The sequence below is a fragment of the Lonchura striata genome, chromosome Z, assembly GCF_046129695.1.
Source record: "Lonchura striata isolate bLonStr1 chromosome Z, bLonStr1.mat, whole genome shotgun sequence".
Classification (NCBI taxonomy): domain Eukaryota; kingdom Metazoa; phylum Chordata; class Aves; order Passeriformes; family Estrildidae; genus Lonchura; species Lonchura striata.
Window position 1 is genome coordinate 17,252,587 of NC_134642.1, and position 24,554 is coordinate 17,277,140.

The 24,554-nt window shown below is 35.3% G+C and overlaps 1 protein-coding gene across 1 annotated transcript; it reads right to left on the reverse strand.

The window, feature by feature from the left end:
• On the reverse strand, positions 1–20,551 carry PLGRKT (plasminogen receptor with a C-terminal lysine). The gene is given in 5 exon segments (XM_077790382.1): positions 1–111; positions 5,386–5,513; positions 9,212–9,321; positions 10,243–10,373; positions 20,510–20,551. Coding segments are annotated over 5 exon segments (522 nt in total).
• Between the last annotated feature and the right edge of the window lie 4,003 nt (positions 20,552–24,554).

The window sequence follows — 24,554 nt, forward strand, 5'->3', positions numbered from 1 at the left end:
TTACCCGGAGAGGAATCCAGGCTTTGAAAAACTGAGAAACTTCATTTCGAGTGGTTTTGCCGTTGTAGGTCTGGAATCTCCGTAACTACCTCTGTGTCCTAAAAATGTTGTCTGACATAAAAAGACAGAAACAAGTGAAGTAAAAGAAATGCACTTTCAAGGAAGTACTTCAGCTGTGGATACTTGAAGGGGGATTTCAAAGCCTGAATTCCTCTCAGGTTTGTTGTACTGGAGGCCTGAGTTCAGTGGCAGCCATAGGCATCAGTGTCAGAGATACCCTGGCTCCAGTGTGAGCATCCTAGAGATTTGGAGCTCCACATCTGGGTGCCTCCTGAATAGGGCCCAGCAGGCTCTTGCTGACGAGGGTAGTGGTCTTTAGAGTCCATGCAGAGCTATGCACTCTGTGAAAGTAAACTTTACTTCTGGATTTGTTTGTCGGCTTGGTTGTTTTTTGGGTTTTTTTCCCCAGTACAATAGGACAAGGAGTTTTTATAAGAAGTCATACTGTGAAGAACCAGAGAAGTTAATCTCTCTTAAAATACCTTGAAACTGTTGTCTATAGATCCTTTCACATGAAGGCTATGCTTTTAAACCCTTGACTATTGTTGGCATATAAAAAAATCCATCAAAACTCAATCTAGGAGAGCAGAGAGAAGACATATACACAGACTAGTGTACAAAGGTGTATGATTCACTTGTGCTGGCAGAGAAGTTACAGTCTCCAGTTTCCTCTTCAAGGAGGACTTGGGTGTTTTACACTGAGCTGGATCTAGAACAAGGCTGTGGAGGGCTAAAATAGTGAACAAAGTTGTTGTGTTTAACCCCAGCCAACCACCAAGCTCCAAACAGCCACTTGCTCATTCCCACATTAGTATGACTGGGGAAAGACTTAGAAAACTGAGAAAAGTCATGGCAATTTAACAGGGAAAACAAAACCTGCACACAAAAGCAAAGAAAAATAGGAATTGATTCAGTGCTTCCTGTGGGTACACAGGTGTTCAGCCATCTTGGGAAGACAAATGCTGTGGCTCCAAATGTACCCTCCTTCTCCACTTCATATACCAGCATGATATCCCTTTAGACATTTTGGGTCATCTGCCCTGACTCTATCTCCTCACAAGCACCCGCAGACCCCTCACCAGTGTGGCAGTATCAAAAGCAGAAAGGGCCTTGGCTCTTATCTGTTCAGCAATAACAAAATCATCTCTCTATTATTAACCCTGTGTTCAGCACAAATCCAAAACACAGACTGATACCAGCCACCAAAAAAATTAAGATCTACCCCAACTAAACTAAAAATTTAAATTTTCCCCAGCCAAAACCCAGATAGTTTTCTTTTTGGTCCAGTCTTAAGTGTTCAAACAGTGATACCACTTCAACAGTAGGCACCGTCATCCAGAATGCTGCTAGGATGCAATCTGCAGAAGTGGAAGCTGGCTAATCTGAAATTCCTGAAGAACAAAACCTTGATCTGTTCCTCCCTCAGTTGAAGTCTTACCTACTATACTGTTACGGACAGAAGTTGTGCAGGGGTAATTACAACTTGAATTTTGAGAGCAGCACCTTGATTTTGTTGGTCTCTGATTTTGTTGGACTTTTTCTGAAAATACCATCACATCAAGTGGACTTCTGTGAGGACTTTAAGTAGTCTTCTAGATGACAGTTGTTTTTTCAGTGTCTGAAAAGCTGTAGTAATGTGAAAAAGCACTATCCGGACAAGGCAAGAAGGGTAGTACCTCCTGAGTGATTAGAAAAACTACTATTCAGAACAAAACATGCAGAAGAAGATTAAGAATATAAATTTAACAAATCTGAAGTAACTATATGACTTCCTACTGTTTGTTTTATAAAGAAGAAAAAACAACAGCGGAGTAAAGAAACTAATTTCCATTCATGATCTATAGGATGTTTCAAGGCAAGTACATCCAGTGTACTGGCTCAATGCAAGTATTTTTATCTTTTTATTTCTTATAAAAAGGTAAAGATAATTGTACTACTTACCTCCTTGCACTAAATTATTAATCTGTTGAAAAATAGCAAAGTTTATAGAAGGTAAAGGAGGTTTCATGGAAACTGGGGTCTAAATAAAAAAGATATCCTTTAACAATATCTCAGTAGCCTTGAATACCTTGAATTAAAGCCTTATTCCTATGACTCCCAAATGTCAGACAAAGAAAGTCAGCAGTAAGACAAAAACTTACTGATTTCATTAGGTATTTTCCAGAGACTTAATTTCAAATTAATGCAATTCACTGCTGCAAGAACAACTTAGTTTTTGAAAGATGTCCAAACATGAATTTAAAGTATTTTTAAAGTTTGTTTAATACCATACAGGATTCTGCAACAAATAGGAAATACCACTGCATCGATGTTATTGATGACCAAGCACGAACATTATCCAGTTGCCTTCATTAGAGGATTGTGCAGTTTAGAAAACAGTTCAATCTCAAGAAAACTCATAATTGAAAAAGAAATCCAGAAGAAGAAATTTCTTTTAAGAGCAGCAACATGCAGTCAGCAATAAAATAACTCCAAAGAATGTAGGAAGGGGCCATGCTTTTCAACTTTCCTTATTGTAGGAAGGAGCCCAAACTGGACTCTCCAAAGTGAGTTTGCTTGTTTCTCCTCAATGCTCATATATACTATCACAACCAGATAAACAAGAGTGAGGTGGAAGCACTTGTGGCTTGCAGGTGGCATGCACTTCCTTGGGGTTCATACCTATAATTAAAACACAAACAGCTTAATTTTGGCATCCTAATCATGACTGACTCTCCCTTTTCCAGAACAATCCTGCTCCAAATGATACTGATTCAGGATGTATGGCTATCAGACATAATAATCCGAAAAACCCAACAGAATTAAGGTGGTAAGAGTAGTGCCTTCAGGCCAGAACAGGCCCCCCCTGGAATTGCTCTCCTTTTTTCCCCCAGTGATTCATGGAAACAAAGACAGTTGTGATGTATTAAAGCAAGTCTAACAGCTGAGGCCACTTGAGCACAAATGACAGAAAGGAGCAGGATGTTTTAGGCGCTTTATTTATTTCTATAACAAATATGATGAATATGGGCAACTTACGCTGTAAACATGTATTTCCCCAAAGTAAACCTTGTCACTCCTAAGCCCCGGTTTTCTTTCACTGTCTTCTGAAGGAAGTTATACCACTCAATTATTTTTATCTGTCACTGTGTTACAGATATGACTGTGCACAGCACATGCAAGCATTTTGATTAATGCACAGGCAGTAGAATAAACTAGCTCTGCAACAAAGAATGAGCATCTTCAAACAAAACCATGCATTTTTTCAAAAAGCAAAAGCAAACAGTAAAAAATAAGGACAATAAAGATGAATAACCCTTAACTCCTTGGTGATTTTTGGCACATTCTATATAGCCCATCTAAATCTATTTCTGGGTTAGACCATCTTTCTTAGAGCCTTTTCCTTAATAAATTTGGTAAATTTCACTGATACTGTGTAATACTGGATTAAACTTACCCCATTCCTGTCACATTTTAGTGTGGAGCCTTACAATAGACTAACATTATTGATCTAAGTTCAAACTTCGGGAGAAAAAAAATCAAATTTAGTTTGGATGGACTAATATATAGCTACCCTATTATGCCCCAAAACTGCTACCTAGACCAGGTGAGGGATTTTGCTCCCTTTAACACTGGCTTTTGATCAAACACCTAGTCAGGAATCTGTCATAAGCACAGAGGTATTGATTCCTAATTCACAGTGGATACGATTAGAGTATTTCCTAATTTTCTAAGATTTATAAGTAAAACTCTTGTATGGTCTGTTAAAACCATTCTCTTGTGAAAATGTCTTTCATAGGATTAAAATGTGGGCTAAAAGGCACAGATGGAAACATGGAAATACCCTTCTTTTTTGGAAGGAAGAGTATCAGTAGACAACAGACATCAAAACATACAAGACTTCTTCAAAATTAAAGGAAGATGGACTTCAGAACTTGGAGGAAACATAGCAAATGCCCTGTTATTCAAAGGAAAAGAAGAAAGTACTTGTGTTCATTTTATTACACTGACCATTAAAACACATAATGTTTGAGACCAGTTACAGACTGTATGCATTGTTAACATGCAGGGGACAGAACCAATTACGGAAGTGACTGCAGAAGTTAATGCACTTTCAGAAGTCAAACTGTGGAAACTGTGCTATTAATTTCTTCTGCATTGAGAAGCTTTTGTTTCAAGATATATTTGCCTGTCTTATTGTAACAATAATCTAAGTTTAGTTAAGTAGTCTTCAAAATCATATTTGGGATATTATCTCCAGCTGAAATTTAATTTTTAAGTCAACAAATTGTCAATATAGACTTTGGCTTAATTCATTTTTGGATGCCTTTGAGCATTTGTTTTTCGTTCCACAATTAGATTAATGCTAGAAGAATTTCCATCCAAACCACAAAATAATCTGTTTCTAAACAAGATTTCCAATACAAAAACAATTTTTCCAAGTGTGACATCAGAACATTAAAGTATACTAAAACTATACTCCTGGGATATACCATGTTAGAGTAAAGGCATGTGAAAAATCACTCAGTTTTTCAGTACTTGTAAGGTCACTTGGATCTACTCATTACAAAAACATACATTAATAATTTTTCTTGCTTTTAGCCTAAGTTAATATTCATCTTAGTAGTGAAATTCTGATTTCAATTATCAAAAAACAAATTATCCTGAATTTCAGAATGTTGAACATGCATGAAAAAGATTCAGGAAATAGCTACATAATTTGTTTCCTCTTTTTCAGAAGCTATCTCTCCTCATACTTTAACACAGTTTTCCCTAAGAGTAAAACACACAGTTAGTAAGTTATGAGCTTACTTCTGAACCTACTACTGATAAAAGCTGTTTATTCCAGAACTTGAAGCAGAAATGGTGAGTTCACTGCCTAAAGGACGGCAAATAAAAAGTGTCTTATTTTTCAAAGAAATTAACTGCCTGCTCCTGATTTCAAATTGAGCTGTGTATACTGAAATGTATTTGAAAATTGTATATATTTATTTATATAATTTATACATTTGTACAAACTTAGAACTACCAATTACTATATCTTTATTGGTTATACTGAGTTTGGTCACTACTAGACTTTTTTAATACAGGTGAAAGTTATTTTCAGACTCTGAATAAACAATGCAAATTCAATATTTCATTATAAACAAGGAAAATATACTACAGAACAATGAATATTTTTAAGAGATAAATATAATATGGAACCAATTGCTTTAAAAATTGCATTTTTTAAAAATCCATTAAATTTTGATTTTATAAGAGCTCATAATCTTATCAATTTTCTGATTATTTAATTATGTTAAAATGCAGTATTACAATCACATTTCAGATATGTGGCTTTAATACCATCTTCCTGATTTCAATGAAGAAATTGCTCTGAGATATTCTGATTTTCTACAAATCTTTATATGTGAGAGGTTCTTTAGGCAATTCCAACAAAGTGCTCTGTGTGTCAAGTATGTTCTCTTCTTCACCTTAAAAAAAAATTAAAAAAGGAAAAGAAAAAGAGGAAAAAAAGAAATTAAAGCATAAAAAGGGTCAATTTTCTCAGTCTTACACTAGAAAGCAAAGAAGGGAAAAAACTTAAGAAACTGATTTAACCATTCTTGTTTGGACCACATTAGGAAAATAGCTATGTATTTTATAAATAATCTGATGTCAATATACCAAGTTGTCTCTGAGGAATTTTGGATTGGTGGGGTAATTAGGAATCTGAGAAGAAGGTGTACATAAGCTTTAACAAGTAAACTTGTACAGAGTCACAGATGTATCATATTTGGGCACAATCTTTCTTCGTGCCTCAGGACTAGCCTAAAAGGTGTCAGAATTTGGGCAGCACAGGTCTTGAAGAAGCATTGCTCAAGGCCCACTGCTCACAAAATCTTTGCTAAGGCAGTTACCTAAACATGAAGCATAGCAGGAAAAAGTTTTAGAGTGCAGATTGCTCTGGGTAAGGCTGGAATGAAAACATCTAGGACGGAGAATCCAAAAAACAAAGATACAGACTGAACATCTTACATAGGTTGTGGTAGTCTGATTGTGATACAAGAAGAAATGAAGATTAGGCAAAGAATGCATTTGTTTTGGCTGATGCCATTTGGCACAATGCTAATAATCTTGTTTATCCATGTCTTAAATCCCAGCTTTATGATTCTTATAGCAGTGGTTTGAAACTGTATTTATGTGTGATCAGCCTGACTAAATATTGCAGTGCAGTCAGGATTATGGTCATTCTATAAAACAGGTCTGAGTGCTGACATCTCCCAGCTGTAAGTTTTGTAGTACTACAGTGCCTGGGACCATCAGTAATATCCAACAATGGTTACCACTCCCACAACATCAGTCAGTTGCATATAGCATCTGATTATGAAATAGCAAGGGATCTTGGGGATAGATACATAGATAGACAAATCTCTATGCTTGTCCCTCACATGTACTAGAGGACATTGCCCCACTGACTGCTCAGGATACAAGGACTCAGCTATCTAAATCTCAGAAAAGGTAGCCATTGCTTAGTGGAGAAGTTCTATGCAATTAGAGGCTGGCCATAAAATCCATACCCTCCTCTAATAATTTGTGTGGAAAACACCAGCATTATATGCCTGGACTAGGAGGAAAAACAAACAGCAAGGCCAAGAACACAGAACAGCAGGTTGATTGTGTCCTCAGAGGTTTAGAAAAGACAGTTTGACAGTTGTTCTGTAACCCTGACATACCCAAAAGATTAGGTCCTGATACACTGGAAACTTAGGGCTTTCCAACAGCACAAGCAGAACCCGAAAGAGGTATTTCCCCCTGTATCTTCAGTTTTGGGTTTTAATTAGCCCAAGATATAAAGCAGGAAAAAATACCCTTCCAATATTTCAGTGTGGAAGAATACTAAAATAATGAGATAATTTTTGGTCAAGTAGGCTAGAGACAGAAGAAAAAATTAACTGTAAGCAAGATCAGAAACAGAATGCCTAATGAAAGAGAAACAATGAAACCTTTCAGGGGCAAAAAATGATGCCAAAGGATGAAAGGCAGTAGATGCAGATGTTATGTGATTAAATTAGTTTAGATATAAGGTTCACCATGCAGATTATTTTAGGAGAAGGAATTAGCTATGAGGTTGATGACAAGTATACCCTGGAAGAAAGAGATCATTTAAAGTAAGAACAGTGAAGGGAATCATGCATACATTCATTATTACACCAGAGAGATTAAGCACCAACAGAATAAACAGAAAAGCAGAGAACTGGTTGCAAAGGTATGGGAATGAACATGGGGATCTGTTGCGTATTCAGAATAAGCATTGTGGCGGCAGGTCAATTGTGTCATAAAACCTTCTATTCAACTATGTAATTTTAACCATAAAATAAAAATGAACTCCTGAACTTGATTTCCAGACCAGATTCATCCAGGCTATTCTACTTCCTTTTAATCCAGTGCTGATATTGGTAATGAGTTTAATTTCCTTACTTTTCTTTATCCTATCCTGTAAGTAGGATCTGTAGACCCAAATCTCTCACATCTTTTTACAAAGCTATACAAATTAATCTTCTTTTTTTTTTTTTTTCTTATAAGGCAGTTTGTCATTCCCTAATAATTTTAGCTCTTCAGTATAAGTACAGAAGTTCCCTTTCCAGAAGTGATCTGAATTACATGCAAATTTCCACAGGGGTTATTATTTTCCTGCACCTTCCCATCTGTACTCTATTCATACTAAGGTTGTGAAATATGCATCCCTGGATATATTCAAAAGCCTTTTGGACATTTTCCTGGGCAATTGGCTATGGATGATCCTGTCTGAGCAGGGGGCTTGGACCAGACAACCTTCAGAGATTCCTTACAACCTCAACCATGCCATGATACTAGGAAACCTCACTTGGTGTTTCTAGTTGATAAAACTTGATGTTCCAATTTGATGTTAGAAACTTGATGTTTCTAATAGAAAATTTTATTTTCTATTTGGTTCCACAGTTTCTTTTCTGAAAAACATTTTCACAAGCCTTGCATAATGCTGGAGTTCTTCTAACAGATCTAAAGTGCTGCAGATGACTTTTCCTATTTGGAAATCAATAGGATACCACATTGCCCCTCTTCAACCTATACAGGACCACATGGTTCACAGAAAACACATTACATATAAATCCTAAATTCCAAATACTAATTCTGCTCTGTGTGTACTAATCTCCTTTTCAACAGTTTGATTTCCAAGGACTACCCTTTCTTCCCTATGCTTAAGTGACTCTTCATATTAAAATGCAGAGAAGTTTGTTTAATGCTGTTGGGGAAATGTTCACAGGCATGCAATCCTGCATCACCTAAATGTATTTACACCTGCAGGCAGCAGGAACTACAGCATATTTTGTCTAATTAACCTACCACTGTTTTCAGTGAAGCATACAGAGTTAGGAAACCTGTGTGTTAGATCTGGAGGCTGAAGACTAAGTGCTGAAACAGATTTTTATTTTGTTTCAGTATTGTTGTACAGAAAAGACAACCAAGCTAGTTAAATAAGTGAATTTGTGCAGGTGACAAGCCAATGCCTGATGCTGTTTTTACTTACACTCAACATTCACTGAGTCAGTCTCCTGCACTAGGAATCACAGATAACACAAATGCATCTCCATAAACTTCAACAAAATGTATATAATTTAATCACTTAGACAAGGGACAACTGTGAGGCAAGACCCCACTTTCCAGGGCTTACCTTTCTTCAGTCTTTGGAGGACTGCAGTAAGATCATCACCCGATGACTGTATTTGGTCATGAAGGTGTAAGGCCATGATTCATGTCTGTATTCCTTTATATTATCATCCCTAACCCTTTTCCCAGAAAAACAGCAGCGGAGTAGAATACAGAAGTAAATCTATATTCTACACTACATCTGTCATTTCTCCCAGTTACTCGGTTCTTACATCAACTGTGTTTATAACCTTAGAATTCAAATATTTTGAAACATGAAGAGTAAATGATAGCCTTAACTGAAAAGAAATGCTGTAAAAGTATAGTAAGTACCCTTGACTAGCAAAATATCTGACTTCAACAGATGGAAAAAAATGAGACATACTTCTGTCAAAAATCCATCAAATATCTATTATAAGTTTTCTCCCAGCCATTTAAAAAAAAAAAAGTAACAGATTATCTGAAGCTTGATTCTCTGAGAGAACAGGACAGACTTACACACCTTTAATCCTTTGCAGTAGTGTCCCATAGCCCATATCATAATGATAGGAAAATACAAAGCTTAAGGGAAGTACTGGCAGCAAAACTGCTGGATTCTTCCTTTTTATTACTCTGTGCCAGAAAAAAAAAATTAGGATATTCAGCACATCAGCACTTGACCTTGACTGTCTAAGACTTGTGTATCCTTCTAAAAATCTTTAATCTCTAATAGACCAAATCTTTATTTCCTCAGAAACATTGGCTTCTGGTTGCCTCCTTTCTCAACCCAAGAATATTTTTAAAATACAGTAGTAATTTTTGAAATTACCTAACAAATATGTGATAATCTAATAATTATGTGATAATCTAGTATGTGATAATCTAGTATGCATGTGCAGTGCCATCTAAACAATGTGGATTCTATGTTCATTTCCAAATGCTACAGAGAAACCATAATGCATAAGGTGCATTTAATCTTCACTATATACACAAAACCGCAAATGTTTCCTGATTTCCTCTAAACAGATTACAGCCCAAGAAAACATTATCAACAAAAAGTACTTTAGGGCAAGTTCTTCCCTATGCAATATAGCTTTATCAGCCAGGTTTCTTTTTTCCTTGGGTCAGTTGATTCAAATTTAAGTGAGTAGACTTGAGAATATGCCCACTTGTTCACTGCATTAAAAAAATTCAGATGGAGGATGTGCAACTCACTAACAGTTCATTAAATCTCAGTACAGACAAGAAAATAGCATGGCATTTAAATACTCTCTCCTCTTCCACATACAACTTTTACTTTGCACTGGACTTCTTGTATTTCAGATATTTTACTGCCATTTTATTGTCAGCTCATGTCTCTGATTTTAAATAAATCTGCAGTAGAGACATAACCAGTGCACATTCAAAGCAAACAGAATTCAGAGTCCATTTGTCATTTGATCAATCTCTGAGCAACCACTAGATAAAAATAACTACTTTTAGTGCAAAACCAAGACCCAGAAAAATAGAAATATATAATGTAACATATTTTCTTTTAGGGAATAAACTTTATACCCAGTTGTTAAAACTACAGCAGCAAGTCCAAAAAATGTCCCAAAATATTTGAGAAATTCTTGTGTCCAAGCAATCTGCATGGCTGTTTGTCTCTCTCTCATCAGGTTCTGCAGTGCTAGTTGCCTTTCCAGCTAAAGGGAGACTAGTTAAACAAAATTAAGTCATCCATTTATTTTAAAGATTAACTCAATCTCACAGTGGTCTATAAATCCAAAACACTAACTAAGAAGGCAATCTTTCATGGCTTTTGATTGAGAATGGCCTTCTTCAGTAATAGATTCTACCAAAAAACATTTAGGTCAATTAGCAAATGTTTTTATGCAGAAACTTTCTCATTGTGCTTCTCAAGGTCCAGACAACTAAAATTGAAGTGTTAGGTTTTGAGTGGGACCCAAGTCTCAGGAGGACTCTCTAGATTCTCTGACCTTCGCATTTCCATGCGTGATAAATCCATGGTGATTTATAGAGTACCTGCTTCCCCAATTCATTCTGCTTAATTCTAATTTAGTCGTAATAATTTTAGAGTCAATCTTGACACCTCTTTGCCCTTTGAGGATTTCCTCTTCCTCATGATGCATAATAAAGCTAATAACTCTTCTGCAATACCACAGTTGCAAATACAGAAAAGCACTGTGAAGACAACAGATCTTTTACAGATTATGAATACATATCAAAAGTCCACAAGGAAATACTTCTGTAACAAAAATTAAAAACAGTAAAAAAGTACAATCTAGTCAATATAGTCACATGTCCAGGAAGAACTTTCTATGGTACAGAAGAATAAAAAAAACAGATTATTAGATTTATTTTTTTTTAATTACATGTCCCATCTAAACCTACTGGTATATTTTCATTAAGCAAGGTAAATTCACTATTTCTCAAAAGTTTCTCTCAACTATACAGAACACAAAAAAATTTCCTTTGAGTGATGAAAAAATAATAATTTTGCCAAAATAAGCAGTCTCAAACCAAAGTGGAGAAGTTAGTTAACAGAACAAGAAGTCTTCTTCACAGCAATGTTTATAATTCATCTTGTGGGGAAAAAATTGAACACCTGGGTTTGTATGTTTAGGCCAGCTAACCAAGCTGGATGAGAAGTTCAACAAGGTACAGAAAACAGAATACCAGCTGCTTAAATGAGTGTATTCCAGGGAAGAAAGAACAAAGACTGAATTCAGAAAGTTTTCTTTTAATGAATCTCTAAATGTAATTAAATATGTTCTTTTCTCCTGCTTTCTAATTCAAGAATAATTTAAAGGATTTGTAATTACTTAAGGTTTCCACCCATTTATTCACCTCCCTTACTATTGATTTAGCCTGAACAGAACAATTTCTGTTAAATTGTTACTAATTATTTCTTCAGACTATGTTGATCTTGCTATCTTATTTACAAGTTCATTCAGTACCTAGATAGGTAGAAATAATTTTGAGACAGCATAATGAAAAAAGGACAGATCTAATTACATATAATTGTACACAGTAGGAAAAACAACATTCACTATAGTCTCACAGCACTATTTCATCTGTTTCTCTTCCTCAAGACTTACATTTCAATTGTTGTTCTCACAAAAAATATCAACAGGCTTTACCTTTCTGATAGCCATAATTTTCAGATTGCTTTGTTTTGATTTTCTTTTTTTAATAAGAAATAATTATATAATGGCTGACAAACCACTTAATAAAATATCAAAATAATTAGATTTTATTTTGTTACCTACAAGACAGTTGGAAATTCTAAAATAAACAAGTACACTGGCATTAATTACACCCATTTTGGTCCCAAATATCCTAAGCCTGGTAAATTGCTGAGGGCTGACGTGATAAGATAAAATAATGACATGTAATATCCATTTAATGACTATATTTTCATCTTTAGGGTGATTATAGATGTAGTTTCCACATATGTGAAAAGTATTAAGAGATCCTTTGTTTGCCTGTCAGCACAGATAAGGACCTGTGCTTCCAAGATGCACAGTATTACCTTAAATGAGCTTCAATTTGAAGAAGCACATGGTAAGGAAGTGGGACAAGGATTGTTGTGCAAAAAGGGAACAATGGAGAAGAAGAAAAACAGACAATGTAACATGCCCAGTGTTTAGAAAGAAGCAAGTATAGTATAAAAAGAAGGCTGTAAGTTCAAACTTACAAAAGTAAACTAAAGGATCTAACGTGATAAAAACAAATACACACACACACAAAAAACCCTGAAAAAACCCCAACAAAAACCCCCTCACACTAGTTATACTTTGACAGCTCTTTAAAATCCAAGTGCTGAAAGAAAAATATAAGTCACAAACAATAAATTTAAACAAACACCATACTGCAGGAGACTGTCATATCAACTTCCAGAAGCCCAAGGGTACTTCCATGTATGTCTACAAGTAGTTCATATAAATAACCTACTATAATTGAAAATTACTTGTTTCTATATTATAGACAGCAGCCAGATAACATTATCAAATATTTTTCATATTCTTTTTAAACTAGATGTTTTTTCTTTCACTTGAAAGAAACAATCCTCAACTTTCTCCATCAAAAAAATAAGTGGTGGAATAAAATGTAAAGAAAAATGCCTGTAATTCCTTTTCTTTGAGCAAGCTTCTTCTATGTAGATGTAAAATTTAAACCAGATGAAACATAATACCATATTTAAGTTAATTTCTTTTAAAAAGATATGTTAGAGGGAAGTTTTAGAATTATGAATCTTAGAGCATTAGAAATCTTATGAACATTCTCTTTTTACATGGCGAAATGTGACAGCCAAGGAGCAATGGTTTCTGAGGAATACTAATCCACAGAAGGGAATAAAAATAAGGTCTAGTGGTATTTGGCTAAAAGAATAATTTAATTCTTACTGTTATTGAAGTTTTATGATATGACAACGAATAGTTTACAAGACCTATTTTGTCCATAAACTTACAATGTAAGTTGAAAGCCTTGAGATGAGTGTTGGTGATCCTAAGTAAGCTACAGTACTGATGCAGAGATTTATAAACCAATTTTTATTTAGTCATAATTTATACAGAACATGAACATGTGCTCCAAAACACCTTTGAACCTATGTGCCAAACTCAGGATAATGTCTCTCAAATGCCAGAAGTTCCTTTTGTTCTGTACTCCTTTATTCCAAAATAATCTTCATTCATGCTTTCCATTTTCAAGATCAGTTTTGTTACTTGTCATAGTTTCATCTTGCAAAAGAAAAGGCTACAGTACTGTAGCTGTTAGGATTACAACAGGAATCTGAGTAATGAAGAGAATTAGTCTAAGTGTTCTAAGTGTTCCAGGGCAATTCCACACTGATCCCACTGGATTTCAAATTCTCCTTAAGGAAAAGGAAAAATTGAACAATTATGGCCAAAGTTGTCCTACTAAATACTGTTTCATCACATGACTTAAACTTAACAGAATAACTGTAGAAAACCAGTTTGGAGTACACCTGAGCTCTTTTCAGCGAGCTCTGTAGCCACTGTATAGCACAGCAGGGAACACCTCTCTGGCATATTCTGACAAAGCCAACAAAAAGCAGGGCACGTGCCTATCCTGTGCAACCAGAAACTGCTTTAGCATGTCCAGACCTAACATCTGAACAGTTAAATAGGTTTAAAAGCAATGCTTGACTGTAAAAGAGTATATACCTTTAAATAAATTTTGGATGCTCTAAGTGTCAAAATGAAACACCTACATGGGCACTCAGGTAACTCCTCTAAACAAGTCTTTTAAAAATTAAAACAATTAATGTACAATAGCCTTATGCTTATCCATTTAACATGACTGTCTTAAATTAATATCTGGAGCTTGAATAGTTTTGAATGACCAAGGTATCCTGATGTGCTGGCCTTAAACTGCCAAACAACTAGATCTTGGTAGATCTTAAGTCAAAAAACAGTGCCTTAAGCAACTGCCTTAAGTTGACCTTAAGGAGTCAGGATTTGAAAATATATGTATATAGGAAACGACTCAGGACTCTACCACAAAAAATAACTTGAAATTAGATGAAAGAAAACCAAACCATATTTGACTGCAGTTCAAATCAATATCCCATTTTCAGTTGTTAATTTCCTAGTACTTGTGTCTTATTTTCCTCCGCATGTGTTCTATTGAAAATGTCAGTCACACTGGGATAGTGAAAGACTTTTGATCCATTAACATGCAGATTTTATTAAAAACATGAAGTCTTACTGTCTTAGGACTTACTTTACAATAATTTTGAAAATTACTTCTTTTCTTATTATGGCAGAACAGAAGCAAGAATTAAGAACAGTAGGTATTAATTTTTACTGAAAAACATTTTATAAAATTTTATAGCTAATAGGAAAAAAAAGAAAGTATGTAGTTCAGACTTAGAGGAGATGGGCAGTAGTTTAGGTAGAAAAGTCTTACTGATGGGAGAACCTGAGTATTGAGAAAACAAGCCACAGGCGCACATCACAGATATCAGCATTCAACATTCAAGTGCCATGTCTTAGGGAACAAATTCTGCTTCATATTAAGTACACAAATGGCCCATCTACATAGCCATAAAAACTTAAATAGAAATTATTTATGTGACCATCCTTGCACTAAAAACTACACATAAACCTGAAGTGTAGCTTTAGAACAGGAGGAAGAGAGATACTGTAATTTTCCTAGCCAGGTTGCTGTATATAGCACAAGAGAGCTGAAGTTGATATGTGGATACATGGGTGCACAACCAAGCATGCCTTTCAAATACTTGTATCCTGTAACAATCAGACCATGATTTTATAGACACAGTTAATATAATAATAAAGAAGTCACAATAGCAATTTCTATACTGGCAAAAAATATTGATTGCATAATTTTAAAAATTAAGTATAATATTTCAAAATAAATTAGTACTAGTAGCAAGTGACATTTTAAATTTTATAACATTCTCAAAGAGGACCCAATTACAAATAACTTTCCCATTTTTTTTTAAATACAGCTGGTAGTTTCTCAACACTGTGAGCAACTGTAAGGGCTGATTGGGATTTTGAAGTCTGCCACACAGAAACTGTTAGAGTAAAAGGAAATCAATGTTACAAAATGAATCATGACAGATGAAGAGAAGTGAGGCACAGAGGGAAAAGGTCAGTACTGTGAAACTGATAATGCTAATAAACTAGTCAGTGGTAACCATCCTTATCATTTCTACTGATTATTCTTCAGACTGCGACAATGATGTCAAACCACACAAAAGAGCATTTATACCATCATTTCATTGATTAAAATCCAGTGGGAGAAAATTCTCATCTGAAATAATTTAATCGACTTTGACAACTTACAAAAAAACCCTCTCTGGATTACAAGTCACATCTTCACTAGACTAGAAATTTCTCATACTTTAGACCCTTAGCTTGTTTTCTCTCTTCCATGTTCAGATGCTGTAGATGGAATGGATGATAATTTGGTTTTGGTTTTGTATCCCCAAATGGGACGGAAGGTGGTGTACAAATACTCAATAGAAATTAAAGGCAAAGCCAGTGCGAAATGATCTCTTCTTCACTGCCCACATGTATTAAACATAATTTCAATAGTATATTTTGTGTGAGTCTATGTGTCTATGTGGAGGAAGACACAGTAATCACCCCTCAATAAAGAGACAATTTGCAATCCAATATGGTTAACAGATCTCCTGGGAGATATGCTCTTTTACCCAACCTGTTTAAAATATTGGGCTGGACAAGCACTTAGCTTGAGAGCAGTCATGGCAGTAAACCTATAGAGAACATACTTCATGTCACTATCATTAAGACATAATTATAGTGATGTCCTGGTAAACAGATATTTGGACAGGAAAGGAATTAACTACCTTATAAGAAGTAATCAGATAAATGCCATCTCTGCTTAAGTTCTGAAATCCAGTATATAAATCTAAGAAAACTGAATCTTGAAGAAACTTTTGGGATACCCTTACACTCATGTAAAAGAGCTCTCCAGTTTTGAAACAGGTTAATACATCTGTTATAGGCCATGGTTGCTCTGCCATAATAGGTTATTTTCACTTACAGTTTTTCTTATTTTTCACTTACAGACACTCTGAAAGTGGTGTTTTAAAAAGTACTAACTTCTAACTTCTGACGACTCAGAGCTGCAATGGAAAATAAGGCTTAAGTTAAAAAAAAAGTGACAATCACATAAAAAAAATCTGCAAATTCCTTCCAAAACATGTATGAAAGTTAGTGTGCAGCTAGTACAGCTACATGTGTTTTTTTATCAGCAGAAAAATGTTTAAAAGCTCATGTGACTTATCCTTGGTGTCCTTCTTTCCAATCAAAAGGTAAAACAAGAAGCTGCTGCAAATGGTTCTTTGGCAAAAAAAAATGAAAAATAGAATAGTGATACCTATCTCTACACCTCCATTGTAAGCCACCAGAGTGCAATACAGAGATGACAACTTAAAATAATTATGCAGTGTCTGCTTGGTTCTATGACCAGCATGCCCACAGACATCTCAGGAAATGGGCCTCTAGATCAAACAGTTATAATAAATCAGACCTAAATGTTTTATCCTGCTGCTTCAAAGCTTGTTTACAGATATTTTTCACATCAAGTACACAGAGCAATTAAAATGATTAGCACTGCAAGAAACTGCACTTTAAAAAGAAAGCTTAATTTTTAAAGCTTCCCCACGCAGAGACAGATTACAAATAATTTACAAATCAAAGAGTTATCAGAAAAAGAAAAGGGTCTCACAATATTAGCCACAAGCCAGAATGTAAACTTCACTGAAAAAAAATCACACAGAATTACAGAATATTCACAGCTGGACAGGACCCACCAGGATTGAGTCCCTACCCTTAACTGCATGGCCACAGATTGAACCCATGACCTTGGTGGTATTAGCACCAAATCCTTTATATTCCTTTTGTTGTCAATAAGGTACTGAAATTGCACTCTTTATAAAGAAGAAAATAATATCAAAAGCCCTTAAATCCATGTGAGATTTTTGTGCTGCACAAAGGACAGAATCAATCTAATGAGCAAAGCATGAAGGTAAAATTTCTTGGCAGTAACTCAGCATTCTTATTTTTCTTCTATGGCTTTTAAGCAACAAACATGCAGCAGAGTGCAGAAGGGCATCCACCACCTGCATTTAATAATCTTATCAACAGAAGTAAGTGAGGTTTTAACATACTGTTACCAGCATTCAGAAGTCTCAGAAATTTTATACAAGCTTTATAGAGACAAACCAAAGTAATTGAATAGCTAGTTATGTAAAAAGCAGGTATCACTGTTCAAGGAATAGAAAATAGATCAAGACATATAAAACAAAGAGTTAATGTTACAATACCAAGTCATTTCAATATCTGACTAATAACTGAATAAGAGCTTTCCCCCACCCCTCGCAAACTTAACATTCAGGAAATGGTATTTCATAGAAAGCAAGTAAAAGACTAAATTTTACTTCAGTGCAGTTAACAAAAGACTAAAATGATATGTTTGCTCTACTAAGAGGAAAGGAATTATGGAAAATTTGTTGTATCATAGGAAGCAGCTTCAGAAGGCATTTTTTCTTTGAAGTCAGCTAAATTCCTCCAACAAATTGAGACTAAACATATAAAGGTAAGCTGGAGGTGCACCTCCAAGCAAGACAAAATTTGCAAACTGTATTCACAATGATATGTACTAGTCACAGATACTTTGCCCCAAAAATGCTGTTATAATTGATTCAACTGAATAACTTTAATTAATATTTGTCTCACTACTAGTGCAGCAACCAGTGTGTTTTGCATCTTTTGGTAGTCATTACATATTAGAAATAGCTATTATAATCTGCTCTTTGTTAACTACTTAATTTGTTTCTTTAGAGTGATCAGGCAGAGTATACAGTATGTCAGCCAATACCAACCAAACTGGCTTTTTTCCTGCAAGACAGATGGTTCTAATCTTCCTCAGTACAGGTATCATTTATCTTGTTCTGTTCCATTTGATGAGCAGAAACTAATAAGGATATAGAATTGTTACCAGAGAGCATTTATTTCCCAGAATTAAGCCCAGATCACCGAAGGGGCAAAACAATTTATGTAAGGCTTCAAGACAAATGCATTAGTGATGTCATAAGCGCTACTAGTATGTTGTCAATAGAAAACAAATCTAGTTATTTCCCACCCCAAAGGGAAACAGATGGTAGTAATCTGGAAAGGCAACACTTGCTTACATTTTACTTCACAAGACAGAATGGGAGCAATTAGTTTCATTTTAATAGAACTAAAAATAAGTATTTTTGACTAAATTTCAGTGAAAACTTTGGGGAGGAAAAGGTTAGGGATTTACAGGACTCTGAAGAAAATGACTCAATGTCTGAGACATTAAGAGAAATTAAATTTTTCACGTATCATCATAGAGGTGGTTGATCTTTTACTAACAAAGATAAGGTGACAAATCTGTAGATGGAAAAATGTCATCACAAAAAGTTTTATTAGGCACAGGAAGAACTGCAGAAACCTGTGTCAGTACTTTCCTTTTTTTATCAATGGAAGTGAAGAAGCAGGAAAAAAGTTTCTTGTTGAGAAACTCACTGGCATTTTAACACCAGCCATTTTTTCTGCCAAGAATCAAAACATAGCACACATATGCATTATAGAATTTTGACTGAGTAATGGGTTAATTTAATTTACTAATTAAAAAAAACCAAAAGAGAACACCACAGTAGTATTTGTAAGTATAATCATATAATCCTCTTTAAATGAAAGAGATGTCCTCTCCCCTCTGCCCTTATTCATACTCCCTTTTTCATTCCTACTTACAGCTCATTACTCAAGAAGAATCCTATATAAAGCTTCAGGACATGTACAAGAACAAAAAATAGGCTTATGAAGCGCAGGGCCAGGAGCTGGACATGATGATCCTGATGGCTCCATTTCACTCAGCATATTCTATGACTCTATGAATTCTTTGTACCTGTTTTAAGATGCAGTACTAAGACTGAGCCTACTAGGTATCAAAAAGACTTTAATGTTTTTGTTTTTCAAAAGTTTTGGTTTTTCCTCATCCAATTTCCATTAGCATTTTGCATTTGTCTTTAAGAATGTGGTCCAGTGTCTAGTTTCTAATAGGACCTCTACTGACCTATCTTAATAGATCTGTACATTCTTAATATATTTTTAATTCTAAGGAATTTAAAACTGAGGAGAGGAGGTCAGAGGAGACCTATGAGCTGTCTGATAAATAAATCAGGTTTTCTTCATCTTTCATTCACAAAATTATCAGTATCTGTAGTAAAAAAAGTCCAGCAAAGTGCTATGTGTAGAATCCATTATTCAGTTCAAATATCACAAAACCTAACCTAAGGAAGGTATATATTTGTACAGAAACATGATCTTCTTAAAAATGCAGATACAAATGCTGCTTGTACTCTATCTCCACTAAATGTGTAATCTCATTTTCCACTTGAAGATATGTTTAAAATCCTTCAGCTGTCTCTTTTACTATACATCCTGTCATATATTGCCATAGCAACTTCTCTAGAAGTTTCTTAAGATGTAAGAACTTCAAAAACCACTAGAGGGTTACTTAGATTATCCAACAGAATCCAATAAGAAACAAACTGAAAACTCCTGCTGGAAGGTTCAGACTTATTTCTTACCGGGCAAACACCAATGTTACAACTTCTTTGTACATTTTCAAAAAGACATTGAGGTGAAAAGAAAACACCAGTAATAAACAGCTGTATAACTGAAGTTAAAACATCTTGCTTTGAAATACACAAGTGTCTGCCTATAAACTGAAATGTAGTCCAGTTCCATCTCTTATAACAGGTCTATATTTTAAAATAGTTTTTATGTCTTTATTTCAGAAAAAAAATTGGATATAATATATGGTCAATTAATAAGCATCTACAGGGTACTTCTGTACTTCCATTTCAGATTTAAGGACAAATTGTTAAACATGAAGAGAAAACTGCCATGTTACTTTCATTTATTGCCATAAGCAAACCTCTTAAGGCAATATAATCCTGGCAGGAAGGTAAAGTAACTGTGCTATGGTCTGCCTCTAACCAAGAGCTGGCAGTGTGGAGGAAAGAAAACATGTGCTATTAAGTTGCATTTATCTATGCTTTCAGTGAGTTTTTGATACTTTTCTCCAAAACCAGATACTTTTGTCACACACTTTTTTGTAACATTAAATTACATTATTATGATATTAATATCACATTAACATCACATTAATATCACATTAGTATATATGATGAAATAATATCCTGAAGCATTTTGTTACAAAACTGAGAGCTTTACTGCCATTTGTAGATATAGCAAACACTCACCAGCAGTTTCACTTCAATCTGATTCATGAGAGCATGTGACATGGCTTGTGCACACAGTGTACAATGCATACATGTTTCTCCACAGGCAAGAACTGAAGAACAGATGAAAGCACAGAACATGAATGCCATTTTCAGAAGTGGAAATCTTACTATTTATAATTGGAATGAACTAAATAAGATGGGGTTTTTTGCAATAGATAAATACATTTGTCATTTCCATGTGGTGTCAAAAGATAATTTCACTTACAGAAGAAAATGTTGTATAATTTGTATCTATGAAAAGGCAGAATGTCCCTTGCTGAACTAGAGGATGAATTTCCCTAGTGATATTTTATACTATCTGCCCACTTACTCCAAAATTTCAACTAACTGAGGAAGAAATGCCTTTAATTTTTATTTCCTTTATTAAATTGCATCACTACCAAAACTTCAAAATAAGCTGTTAAAAGAAAGCAGAGTTGGGTGGGGGGAAGACCATGAAAGAGAACAAGGAAAAAAAAAAAAAAAAAAAAAAGGGGAAACAGAAAATAAAGTAGTATATAAGTATCCATTGAGTTACAGAACTATAGAGGATTTTCCATACCACCACCTGGACCTAATTAAAATAGGATAATATAGTTTTATCATGACTCAAAATAAGCCTAGATGATGTTAGGGACCATAAAAGAAAGAAAATATTTTAAAAACCAAGGAAAGATTGCCATGGATTTTCAGGGAAAAAAGAAAAAATGTACTAACATTGTATTGTCAAAAGACAGAAAAACAAGCCCTTACTTTTCTAGATTTACTTGATCTTGATTTTTTTTTAACCAAGGAGTATAGACTCTTTTCCATGCCCACATAGGGTGCATACAGGGAGCAAGTCTATAAACTCTCAAAGACTAACTGCTATGAAAGCAGATCTATGACTGTTTCCTGGCTATCCAATATTACCTGGGGAAAAGAATGCACTTTAGAGACTAACATAATAAAATAGGGAGAGAGGAGGGACAGCAGCAGACCGGAATTGAGACTATCCAGAGGTTCATGCTGTAGACAGGTTATAATAAAACACTTTTATTATTGATAAATACAAGATCTGTCAGAAGTATATTATTTTTCTAGCATGTTTATTTTCTTACAAGTTTAGTGGCTCCCATTAAAGATTAATTTGAAGGACTGTATTTGACTCCTGAAAGAAATTATGCTTTCTCACTGAGAAGACTATCTTTTTGTCTGGTAAGAAATCCTCTTGCTGAGAAGGAAAAAAAACACCCCAAAAGTCCACCAGAAAAAACCCTCCAAATCACTCTGACTGCAACCGCCAAAAAACAATAAAACAATGACATGTCCTAAGCACTAATTACTTTCTTTTGTTACCAGCACTTTCAGTGATTCTTGGCTCCTCCTGTATAACTTATTCTTAAAAGTCATACTTCTCAAGAATTTCAATCCTCCAGTCTGACACTAAAAGACTAGCAGATCTGACCTGTTGTAATCTGAAAGCAATATTTTTTTTAATGTGTTTTGCTTAAATAATGGTTAAAACTTAGTATTGAAATTTCTTATTTCAACTGACTTATGTATGTGCTAATGATGGATATATAATTTTACATACAGTATAGGAGAAATGTATCTGCTAATACAGCAATATATATTACAAAACTTCCAAAATACACAGGTGAATGAACAATCCTTTTCAGGCAAGTTATTCCAACAAACTAGACTTTTGCTTTGTTTTTGTACTCTGACAGGCAGGGCACATAGAGGCTTTAATTCCTAATTCCCTTCTCCATTCCTTGAAATGTTATTTCTGTATCATTATCACTTAACATACTTCTAAAGTCCATCTGACAGCTGTCAGTTAAAAGTTATACCAAGTCACATCTTGTTTCAACAGATCGCTGCTGTGCATGTGGTGCTCAGTACAAGTCCAGACATCAAGCAGTAAATGCTCATAATTCTCAGTTTGGGAAGAAAGAGAGGTAAGAAAATCCTCTCTCACAGGATCCACAAAATACAGTGAGCCATAGCCTGCTTCTGTGGGTGTTAGAGAATCATAAAATCACTTGGGTTCAACCTCAGCAGTCTTGCTCAGAACAGCTATGTGATCAGACCAGGAGACCAGGCTGCTGAGGGCTTTTATCCTGCAGGTCTTGAAAACCTCCAAGGCTGAAAGCATCACTGAAAGGGGAAAAGCCTGTACTGCTTCCCAAATCCCGTTTCAATGTATATCCATTACCTCTTCCACTTTCTGGCTATACTTTCTTGAGCACTCATGGTTGGTGGGGGGGTTGCCCTCAGATCCTGCTCCCCAGAAGGCATCTCATTCCAGACTAAATAAGCACAGCTCACTTGGCCTCTTTGCAAGAATTGCTCCATCCCTTGGCCATCTTGGTCGTCTGCTGCAAAAGCTGCTCTTTTTCACCTGTATTTTTGCACTGGGGAAGAAGGGGTGCAAAAAGTGGATGCAGTCTTTAAATGGATTTAACAAAGCACTGAACAGAAGACAACAGAAAATTTTGTCAACCTATTGGCTTCACTACAGCTTAGAAAGCCCTTATTTGTCTTTTTGACTCTCTCTTCTGTCAGGGTACACTGCTGACTTATGCCCTAGTTGCTGTCTTCCAGTGTCCCATGCATCTGTATAGAATTGCTCCCATTTTTCAGCTCCCAGTCTGTGTTGTGGCCAAGGACACTTAGCTGGCACTTAAATCATGTCAGCTTTCCTGAACTCCTTTATCCTTCAAAGCTCCTATGGTACCTTGCCTACCAGTTTCCCAAGAAAGATGAAATCCTCTCTCACAATGTCCAGGGTCTGTAACTCATCTTGCTACAATCAAATCTGACTGTAATATTACAGTTCTCCCTCATTTGTAAATAACAAATTCAGCTGTGCATGATGGCCCTTGGGTGGCCCATCTAGTATATACATACCTGTAGCAAGCAGTTACTCCTCACATTTTGCAGAACTATACTTGATTATGTATGTCTTCCTATTTATGGCACTTGCAGCAGATTTTAGGGAAAGTACAGTCTCATGAGAATCAGTTAGTAATCCAGAGACTTTCTTCAGTTGTTTAAAAGAATAGCTTGTAGTTTCTTCATATATTTTTTTTCCCTCAGATTGGTGACCTGCAGCGTGCTCCCTCCACAGGGTCATGTTTTGTGGACTCTCCTTTGACTTTAACTTACAAACTACACCTTCTCATCATGGCCATCACTACTTCCTTTCTTTCCTTGCTGTCTTTTGTGAAGACTTAGTACTTCTCTGTTAGAGATTTCAAGTTGCATGAGTGGTCCTACCACATCTCAGTTGTTCCCATGATATTGCAGTACTGTGACCAGAGGCAGCTCTTATTCTTCATGCTTGTTTCTCAGGCTGTGTACATCTGTGCTTGAGCAGGCTTCCTTTCTCCAGAACCATTGACACTGCAGAAAATCCCAGTACACTGTCTCATAAAAGCTTCTGCAAGGACTAGATACATTCTAGGCTTCTTTATTTAATATCTGCTGCAACAGCAATATGCTCCTATTGTGCTGCTGTAGTAGAAACACCTTTTTTTAGGATGGCAGAATGTGATTAGTTTTTTATTTGAAGAAAACACAAAGGTTTTTCATTTTCTGGAGTTAGGGCTTTTTTTCAAAACCAGAGTAAAGTGCTCTGCAATAGCTTAGAGAATTCTTTGTGCTCTATTTACTACCCTATTTACTTCATTTCTCTAGGCAGGCCCTTATGAAACACAATTGTCTCTTCCATTCTCTGACTCTGAATCAGTGCTTCTCTCCTCACTGCTTTATTGTAAAGTTTTCCAGAAATGCATCTAGGTGAAAACTTCAGTGGCTTGACAACATCAAGAGATACACTTAAACCTTAGGTCTGATTGTTATACATAAAGATATTAACACAAATCAGTCTTTCCATCCATGCCTTTCCATCTATCATCTCATAATAGAGAAAAGAGTGATACAACAAAATTGCACAGGAGTCTTCAACTCAGATTTCATTATTAATGATGAAGTTAATACTAATGAGAGAGTAAAAAAGGTCAGTCACTAAGGGACT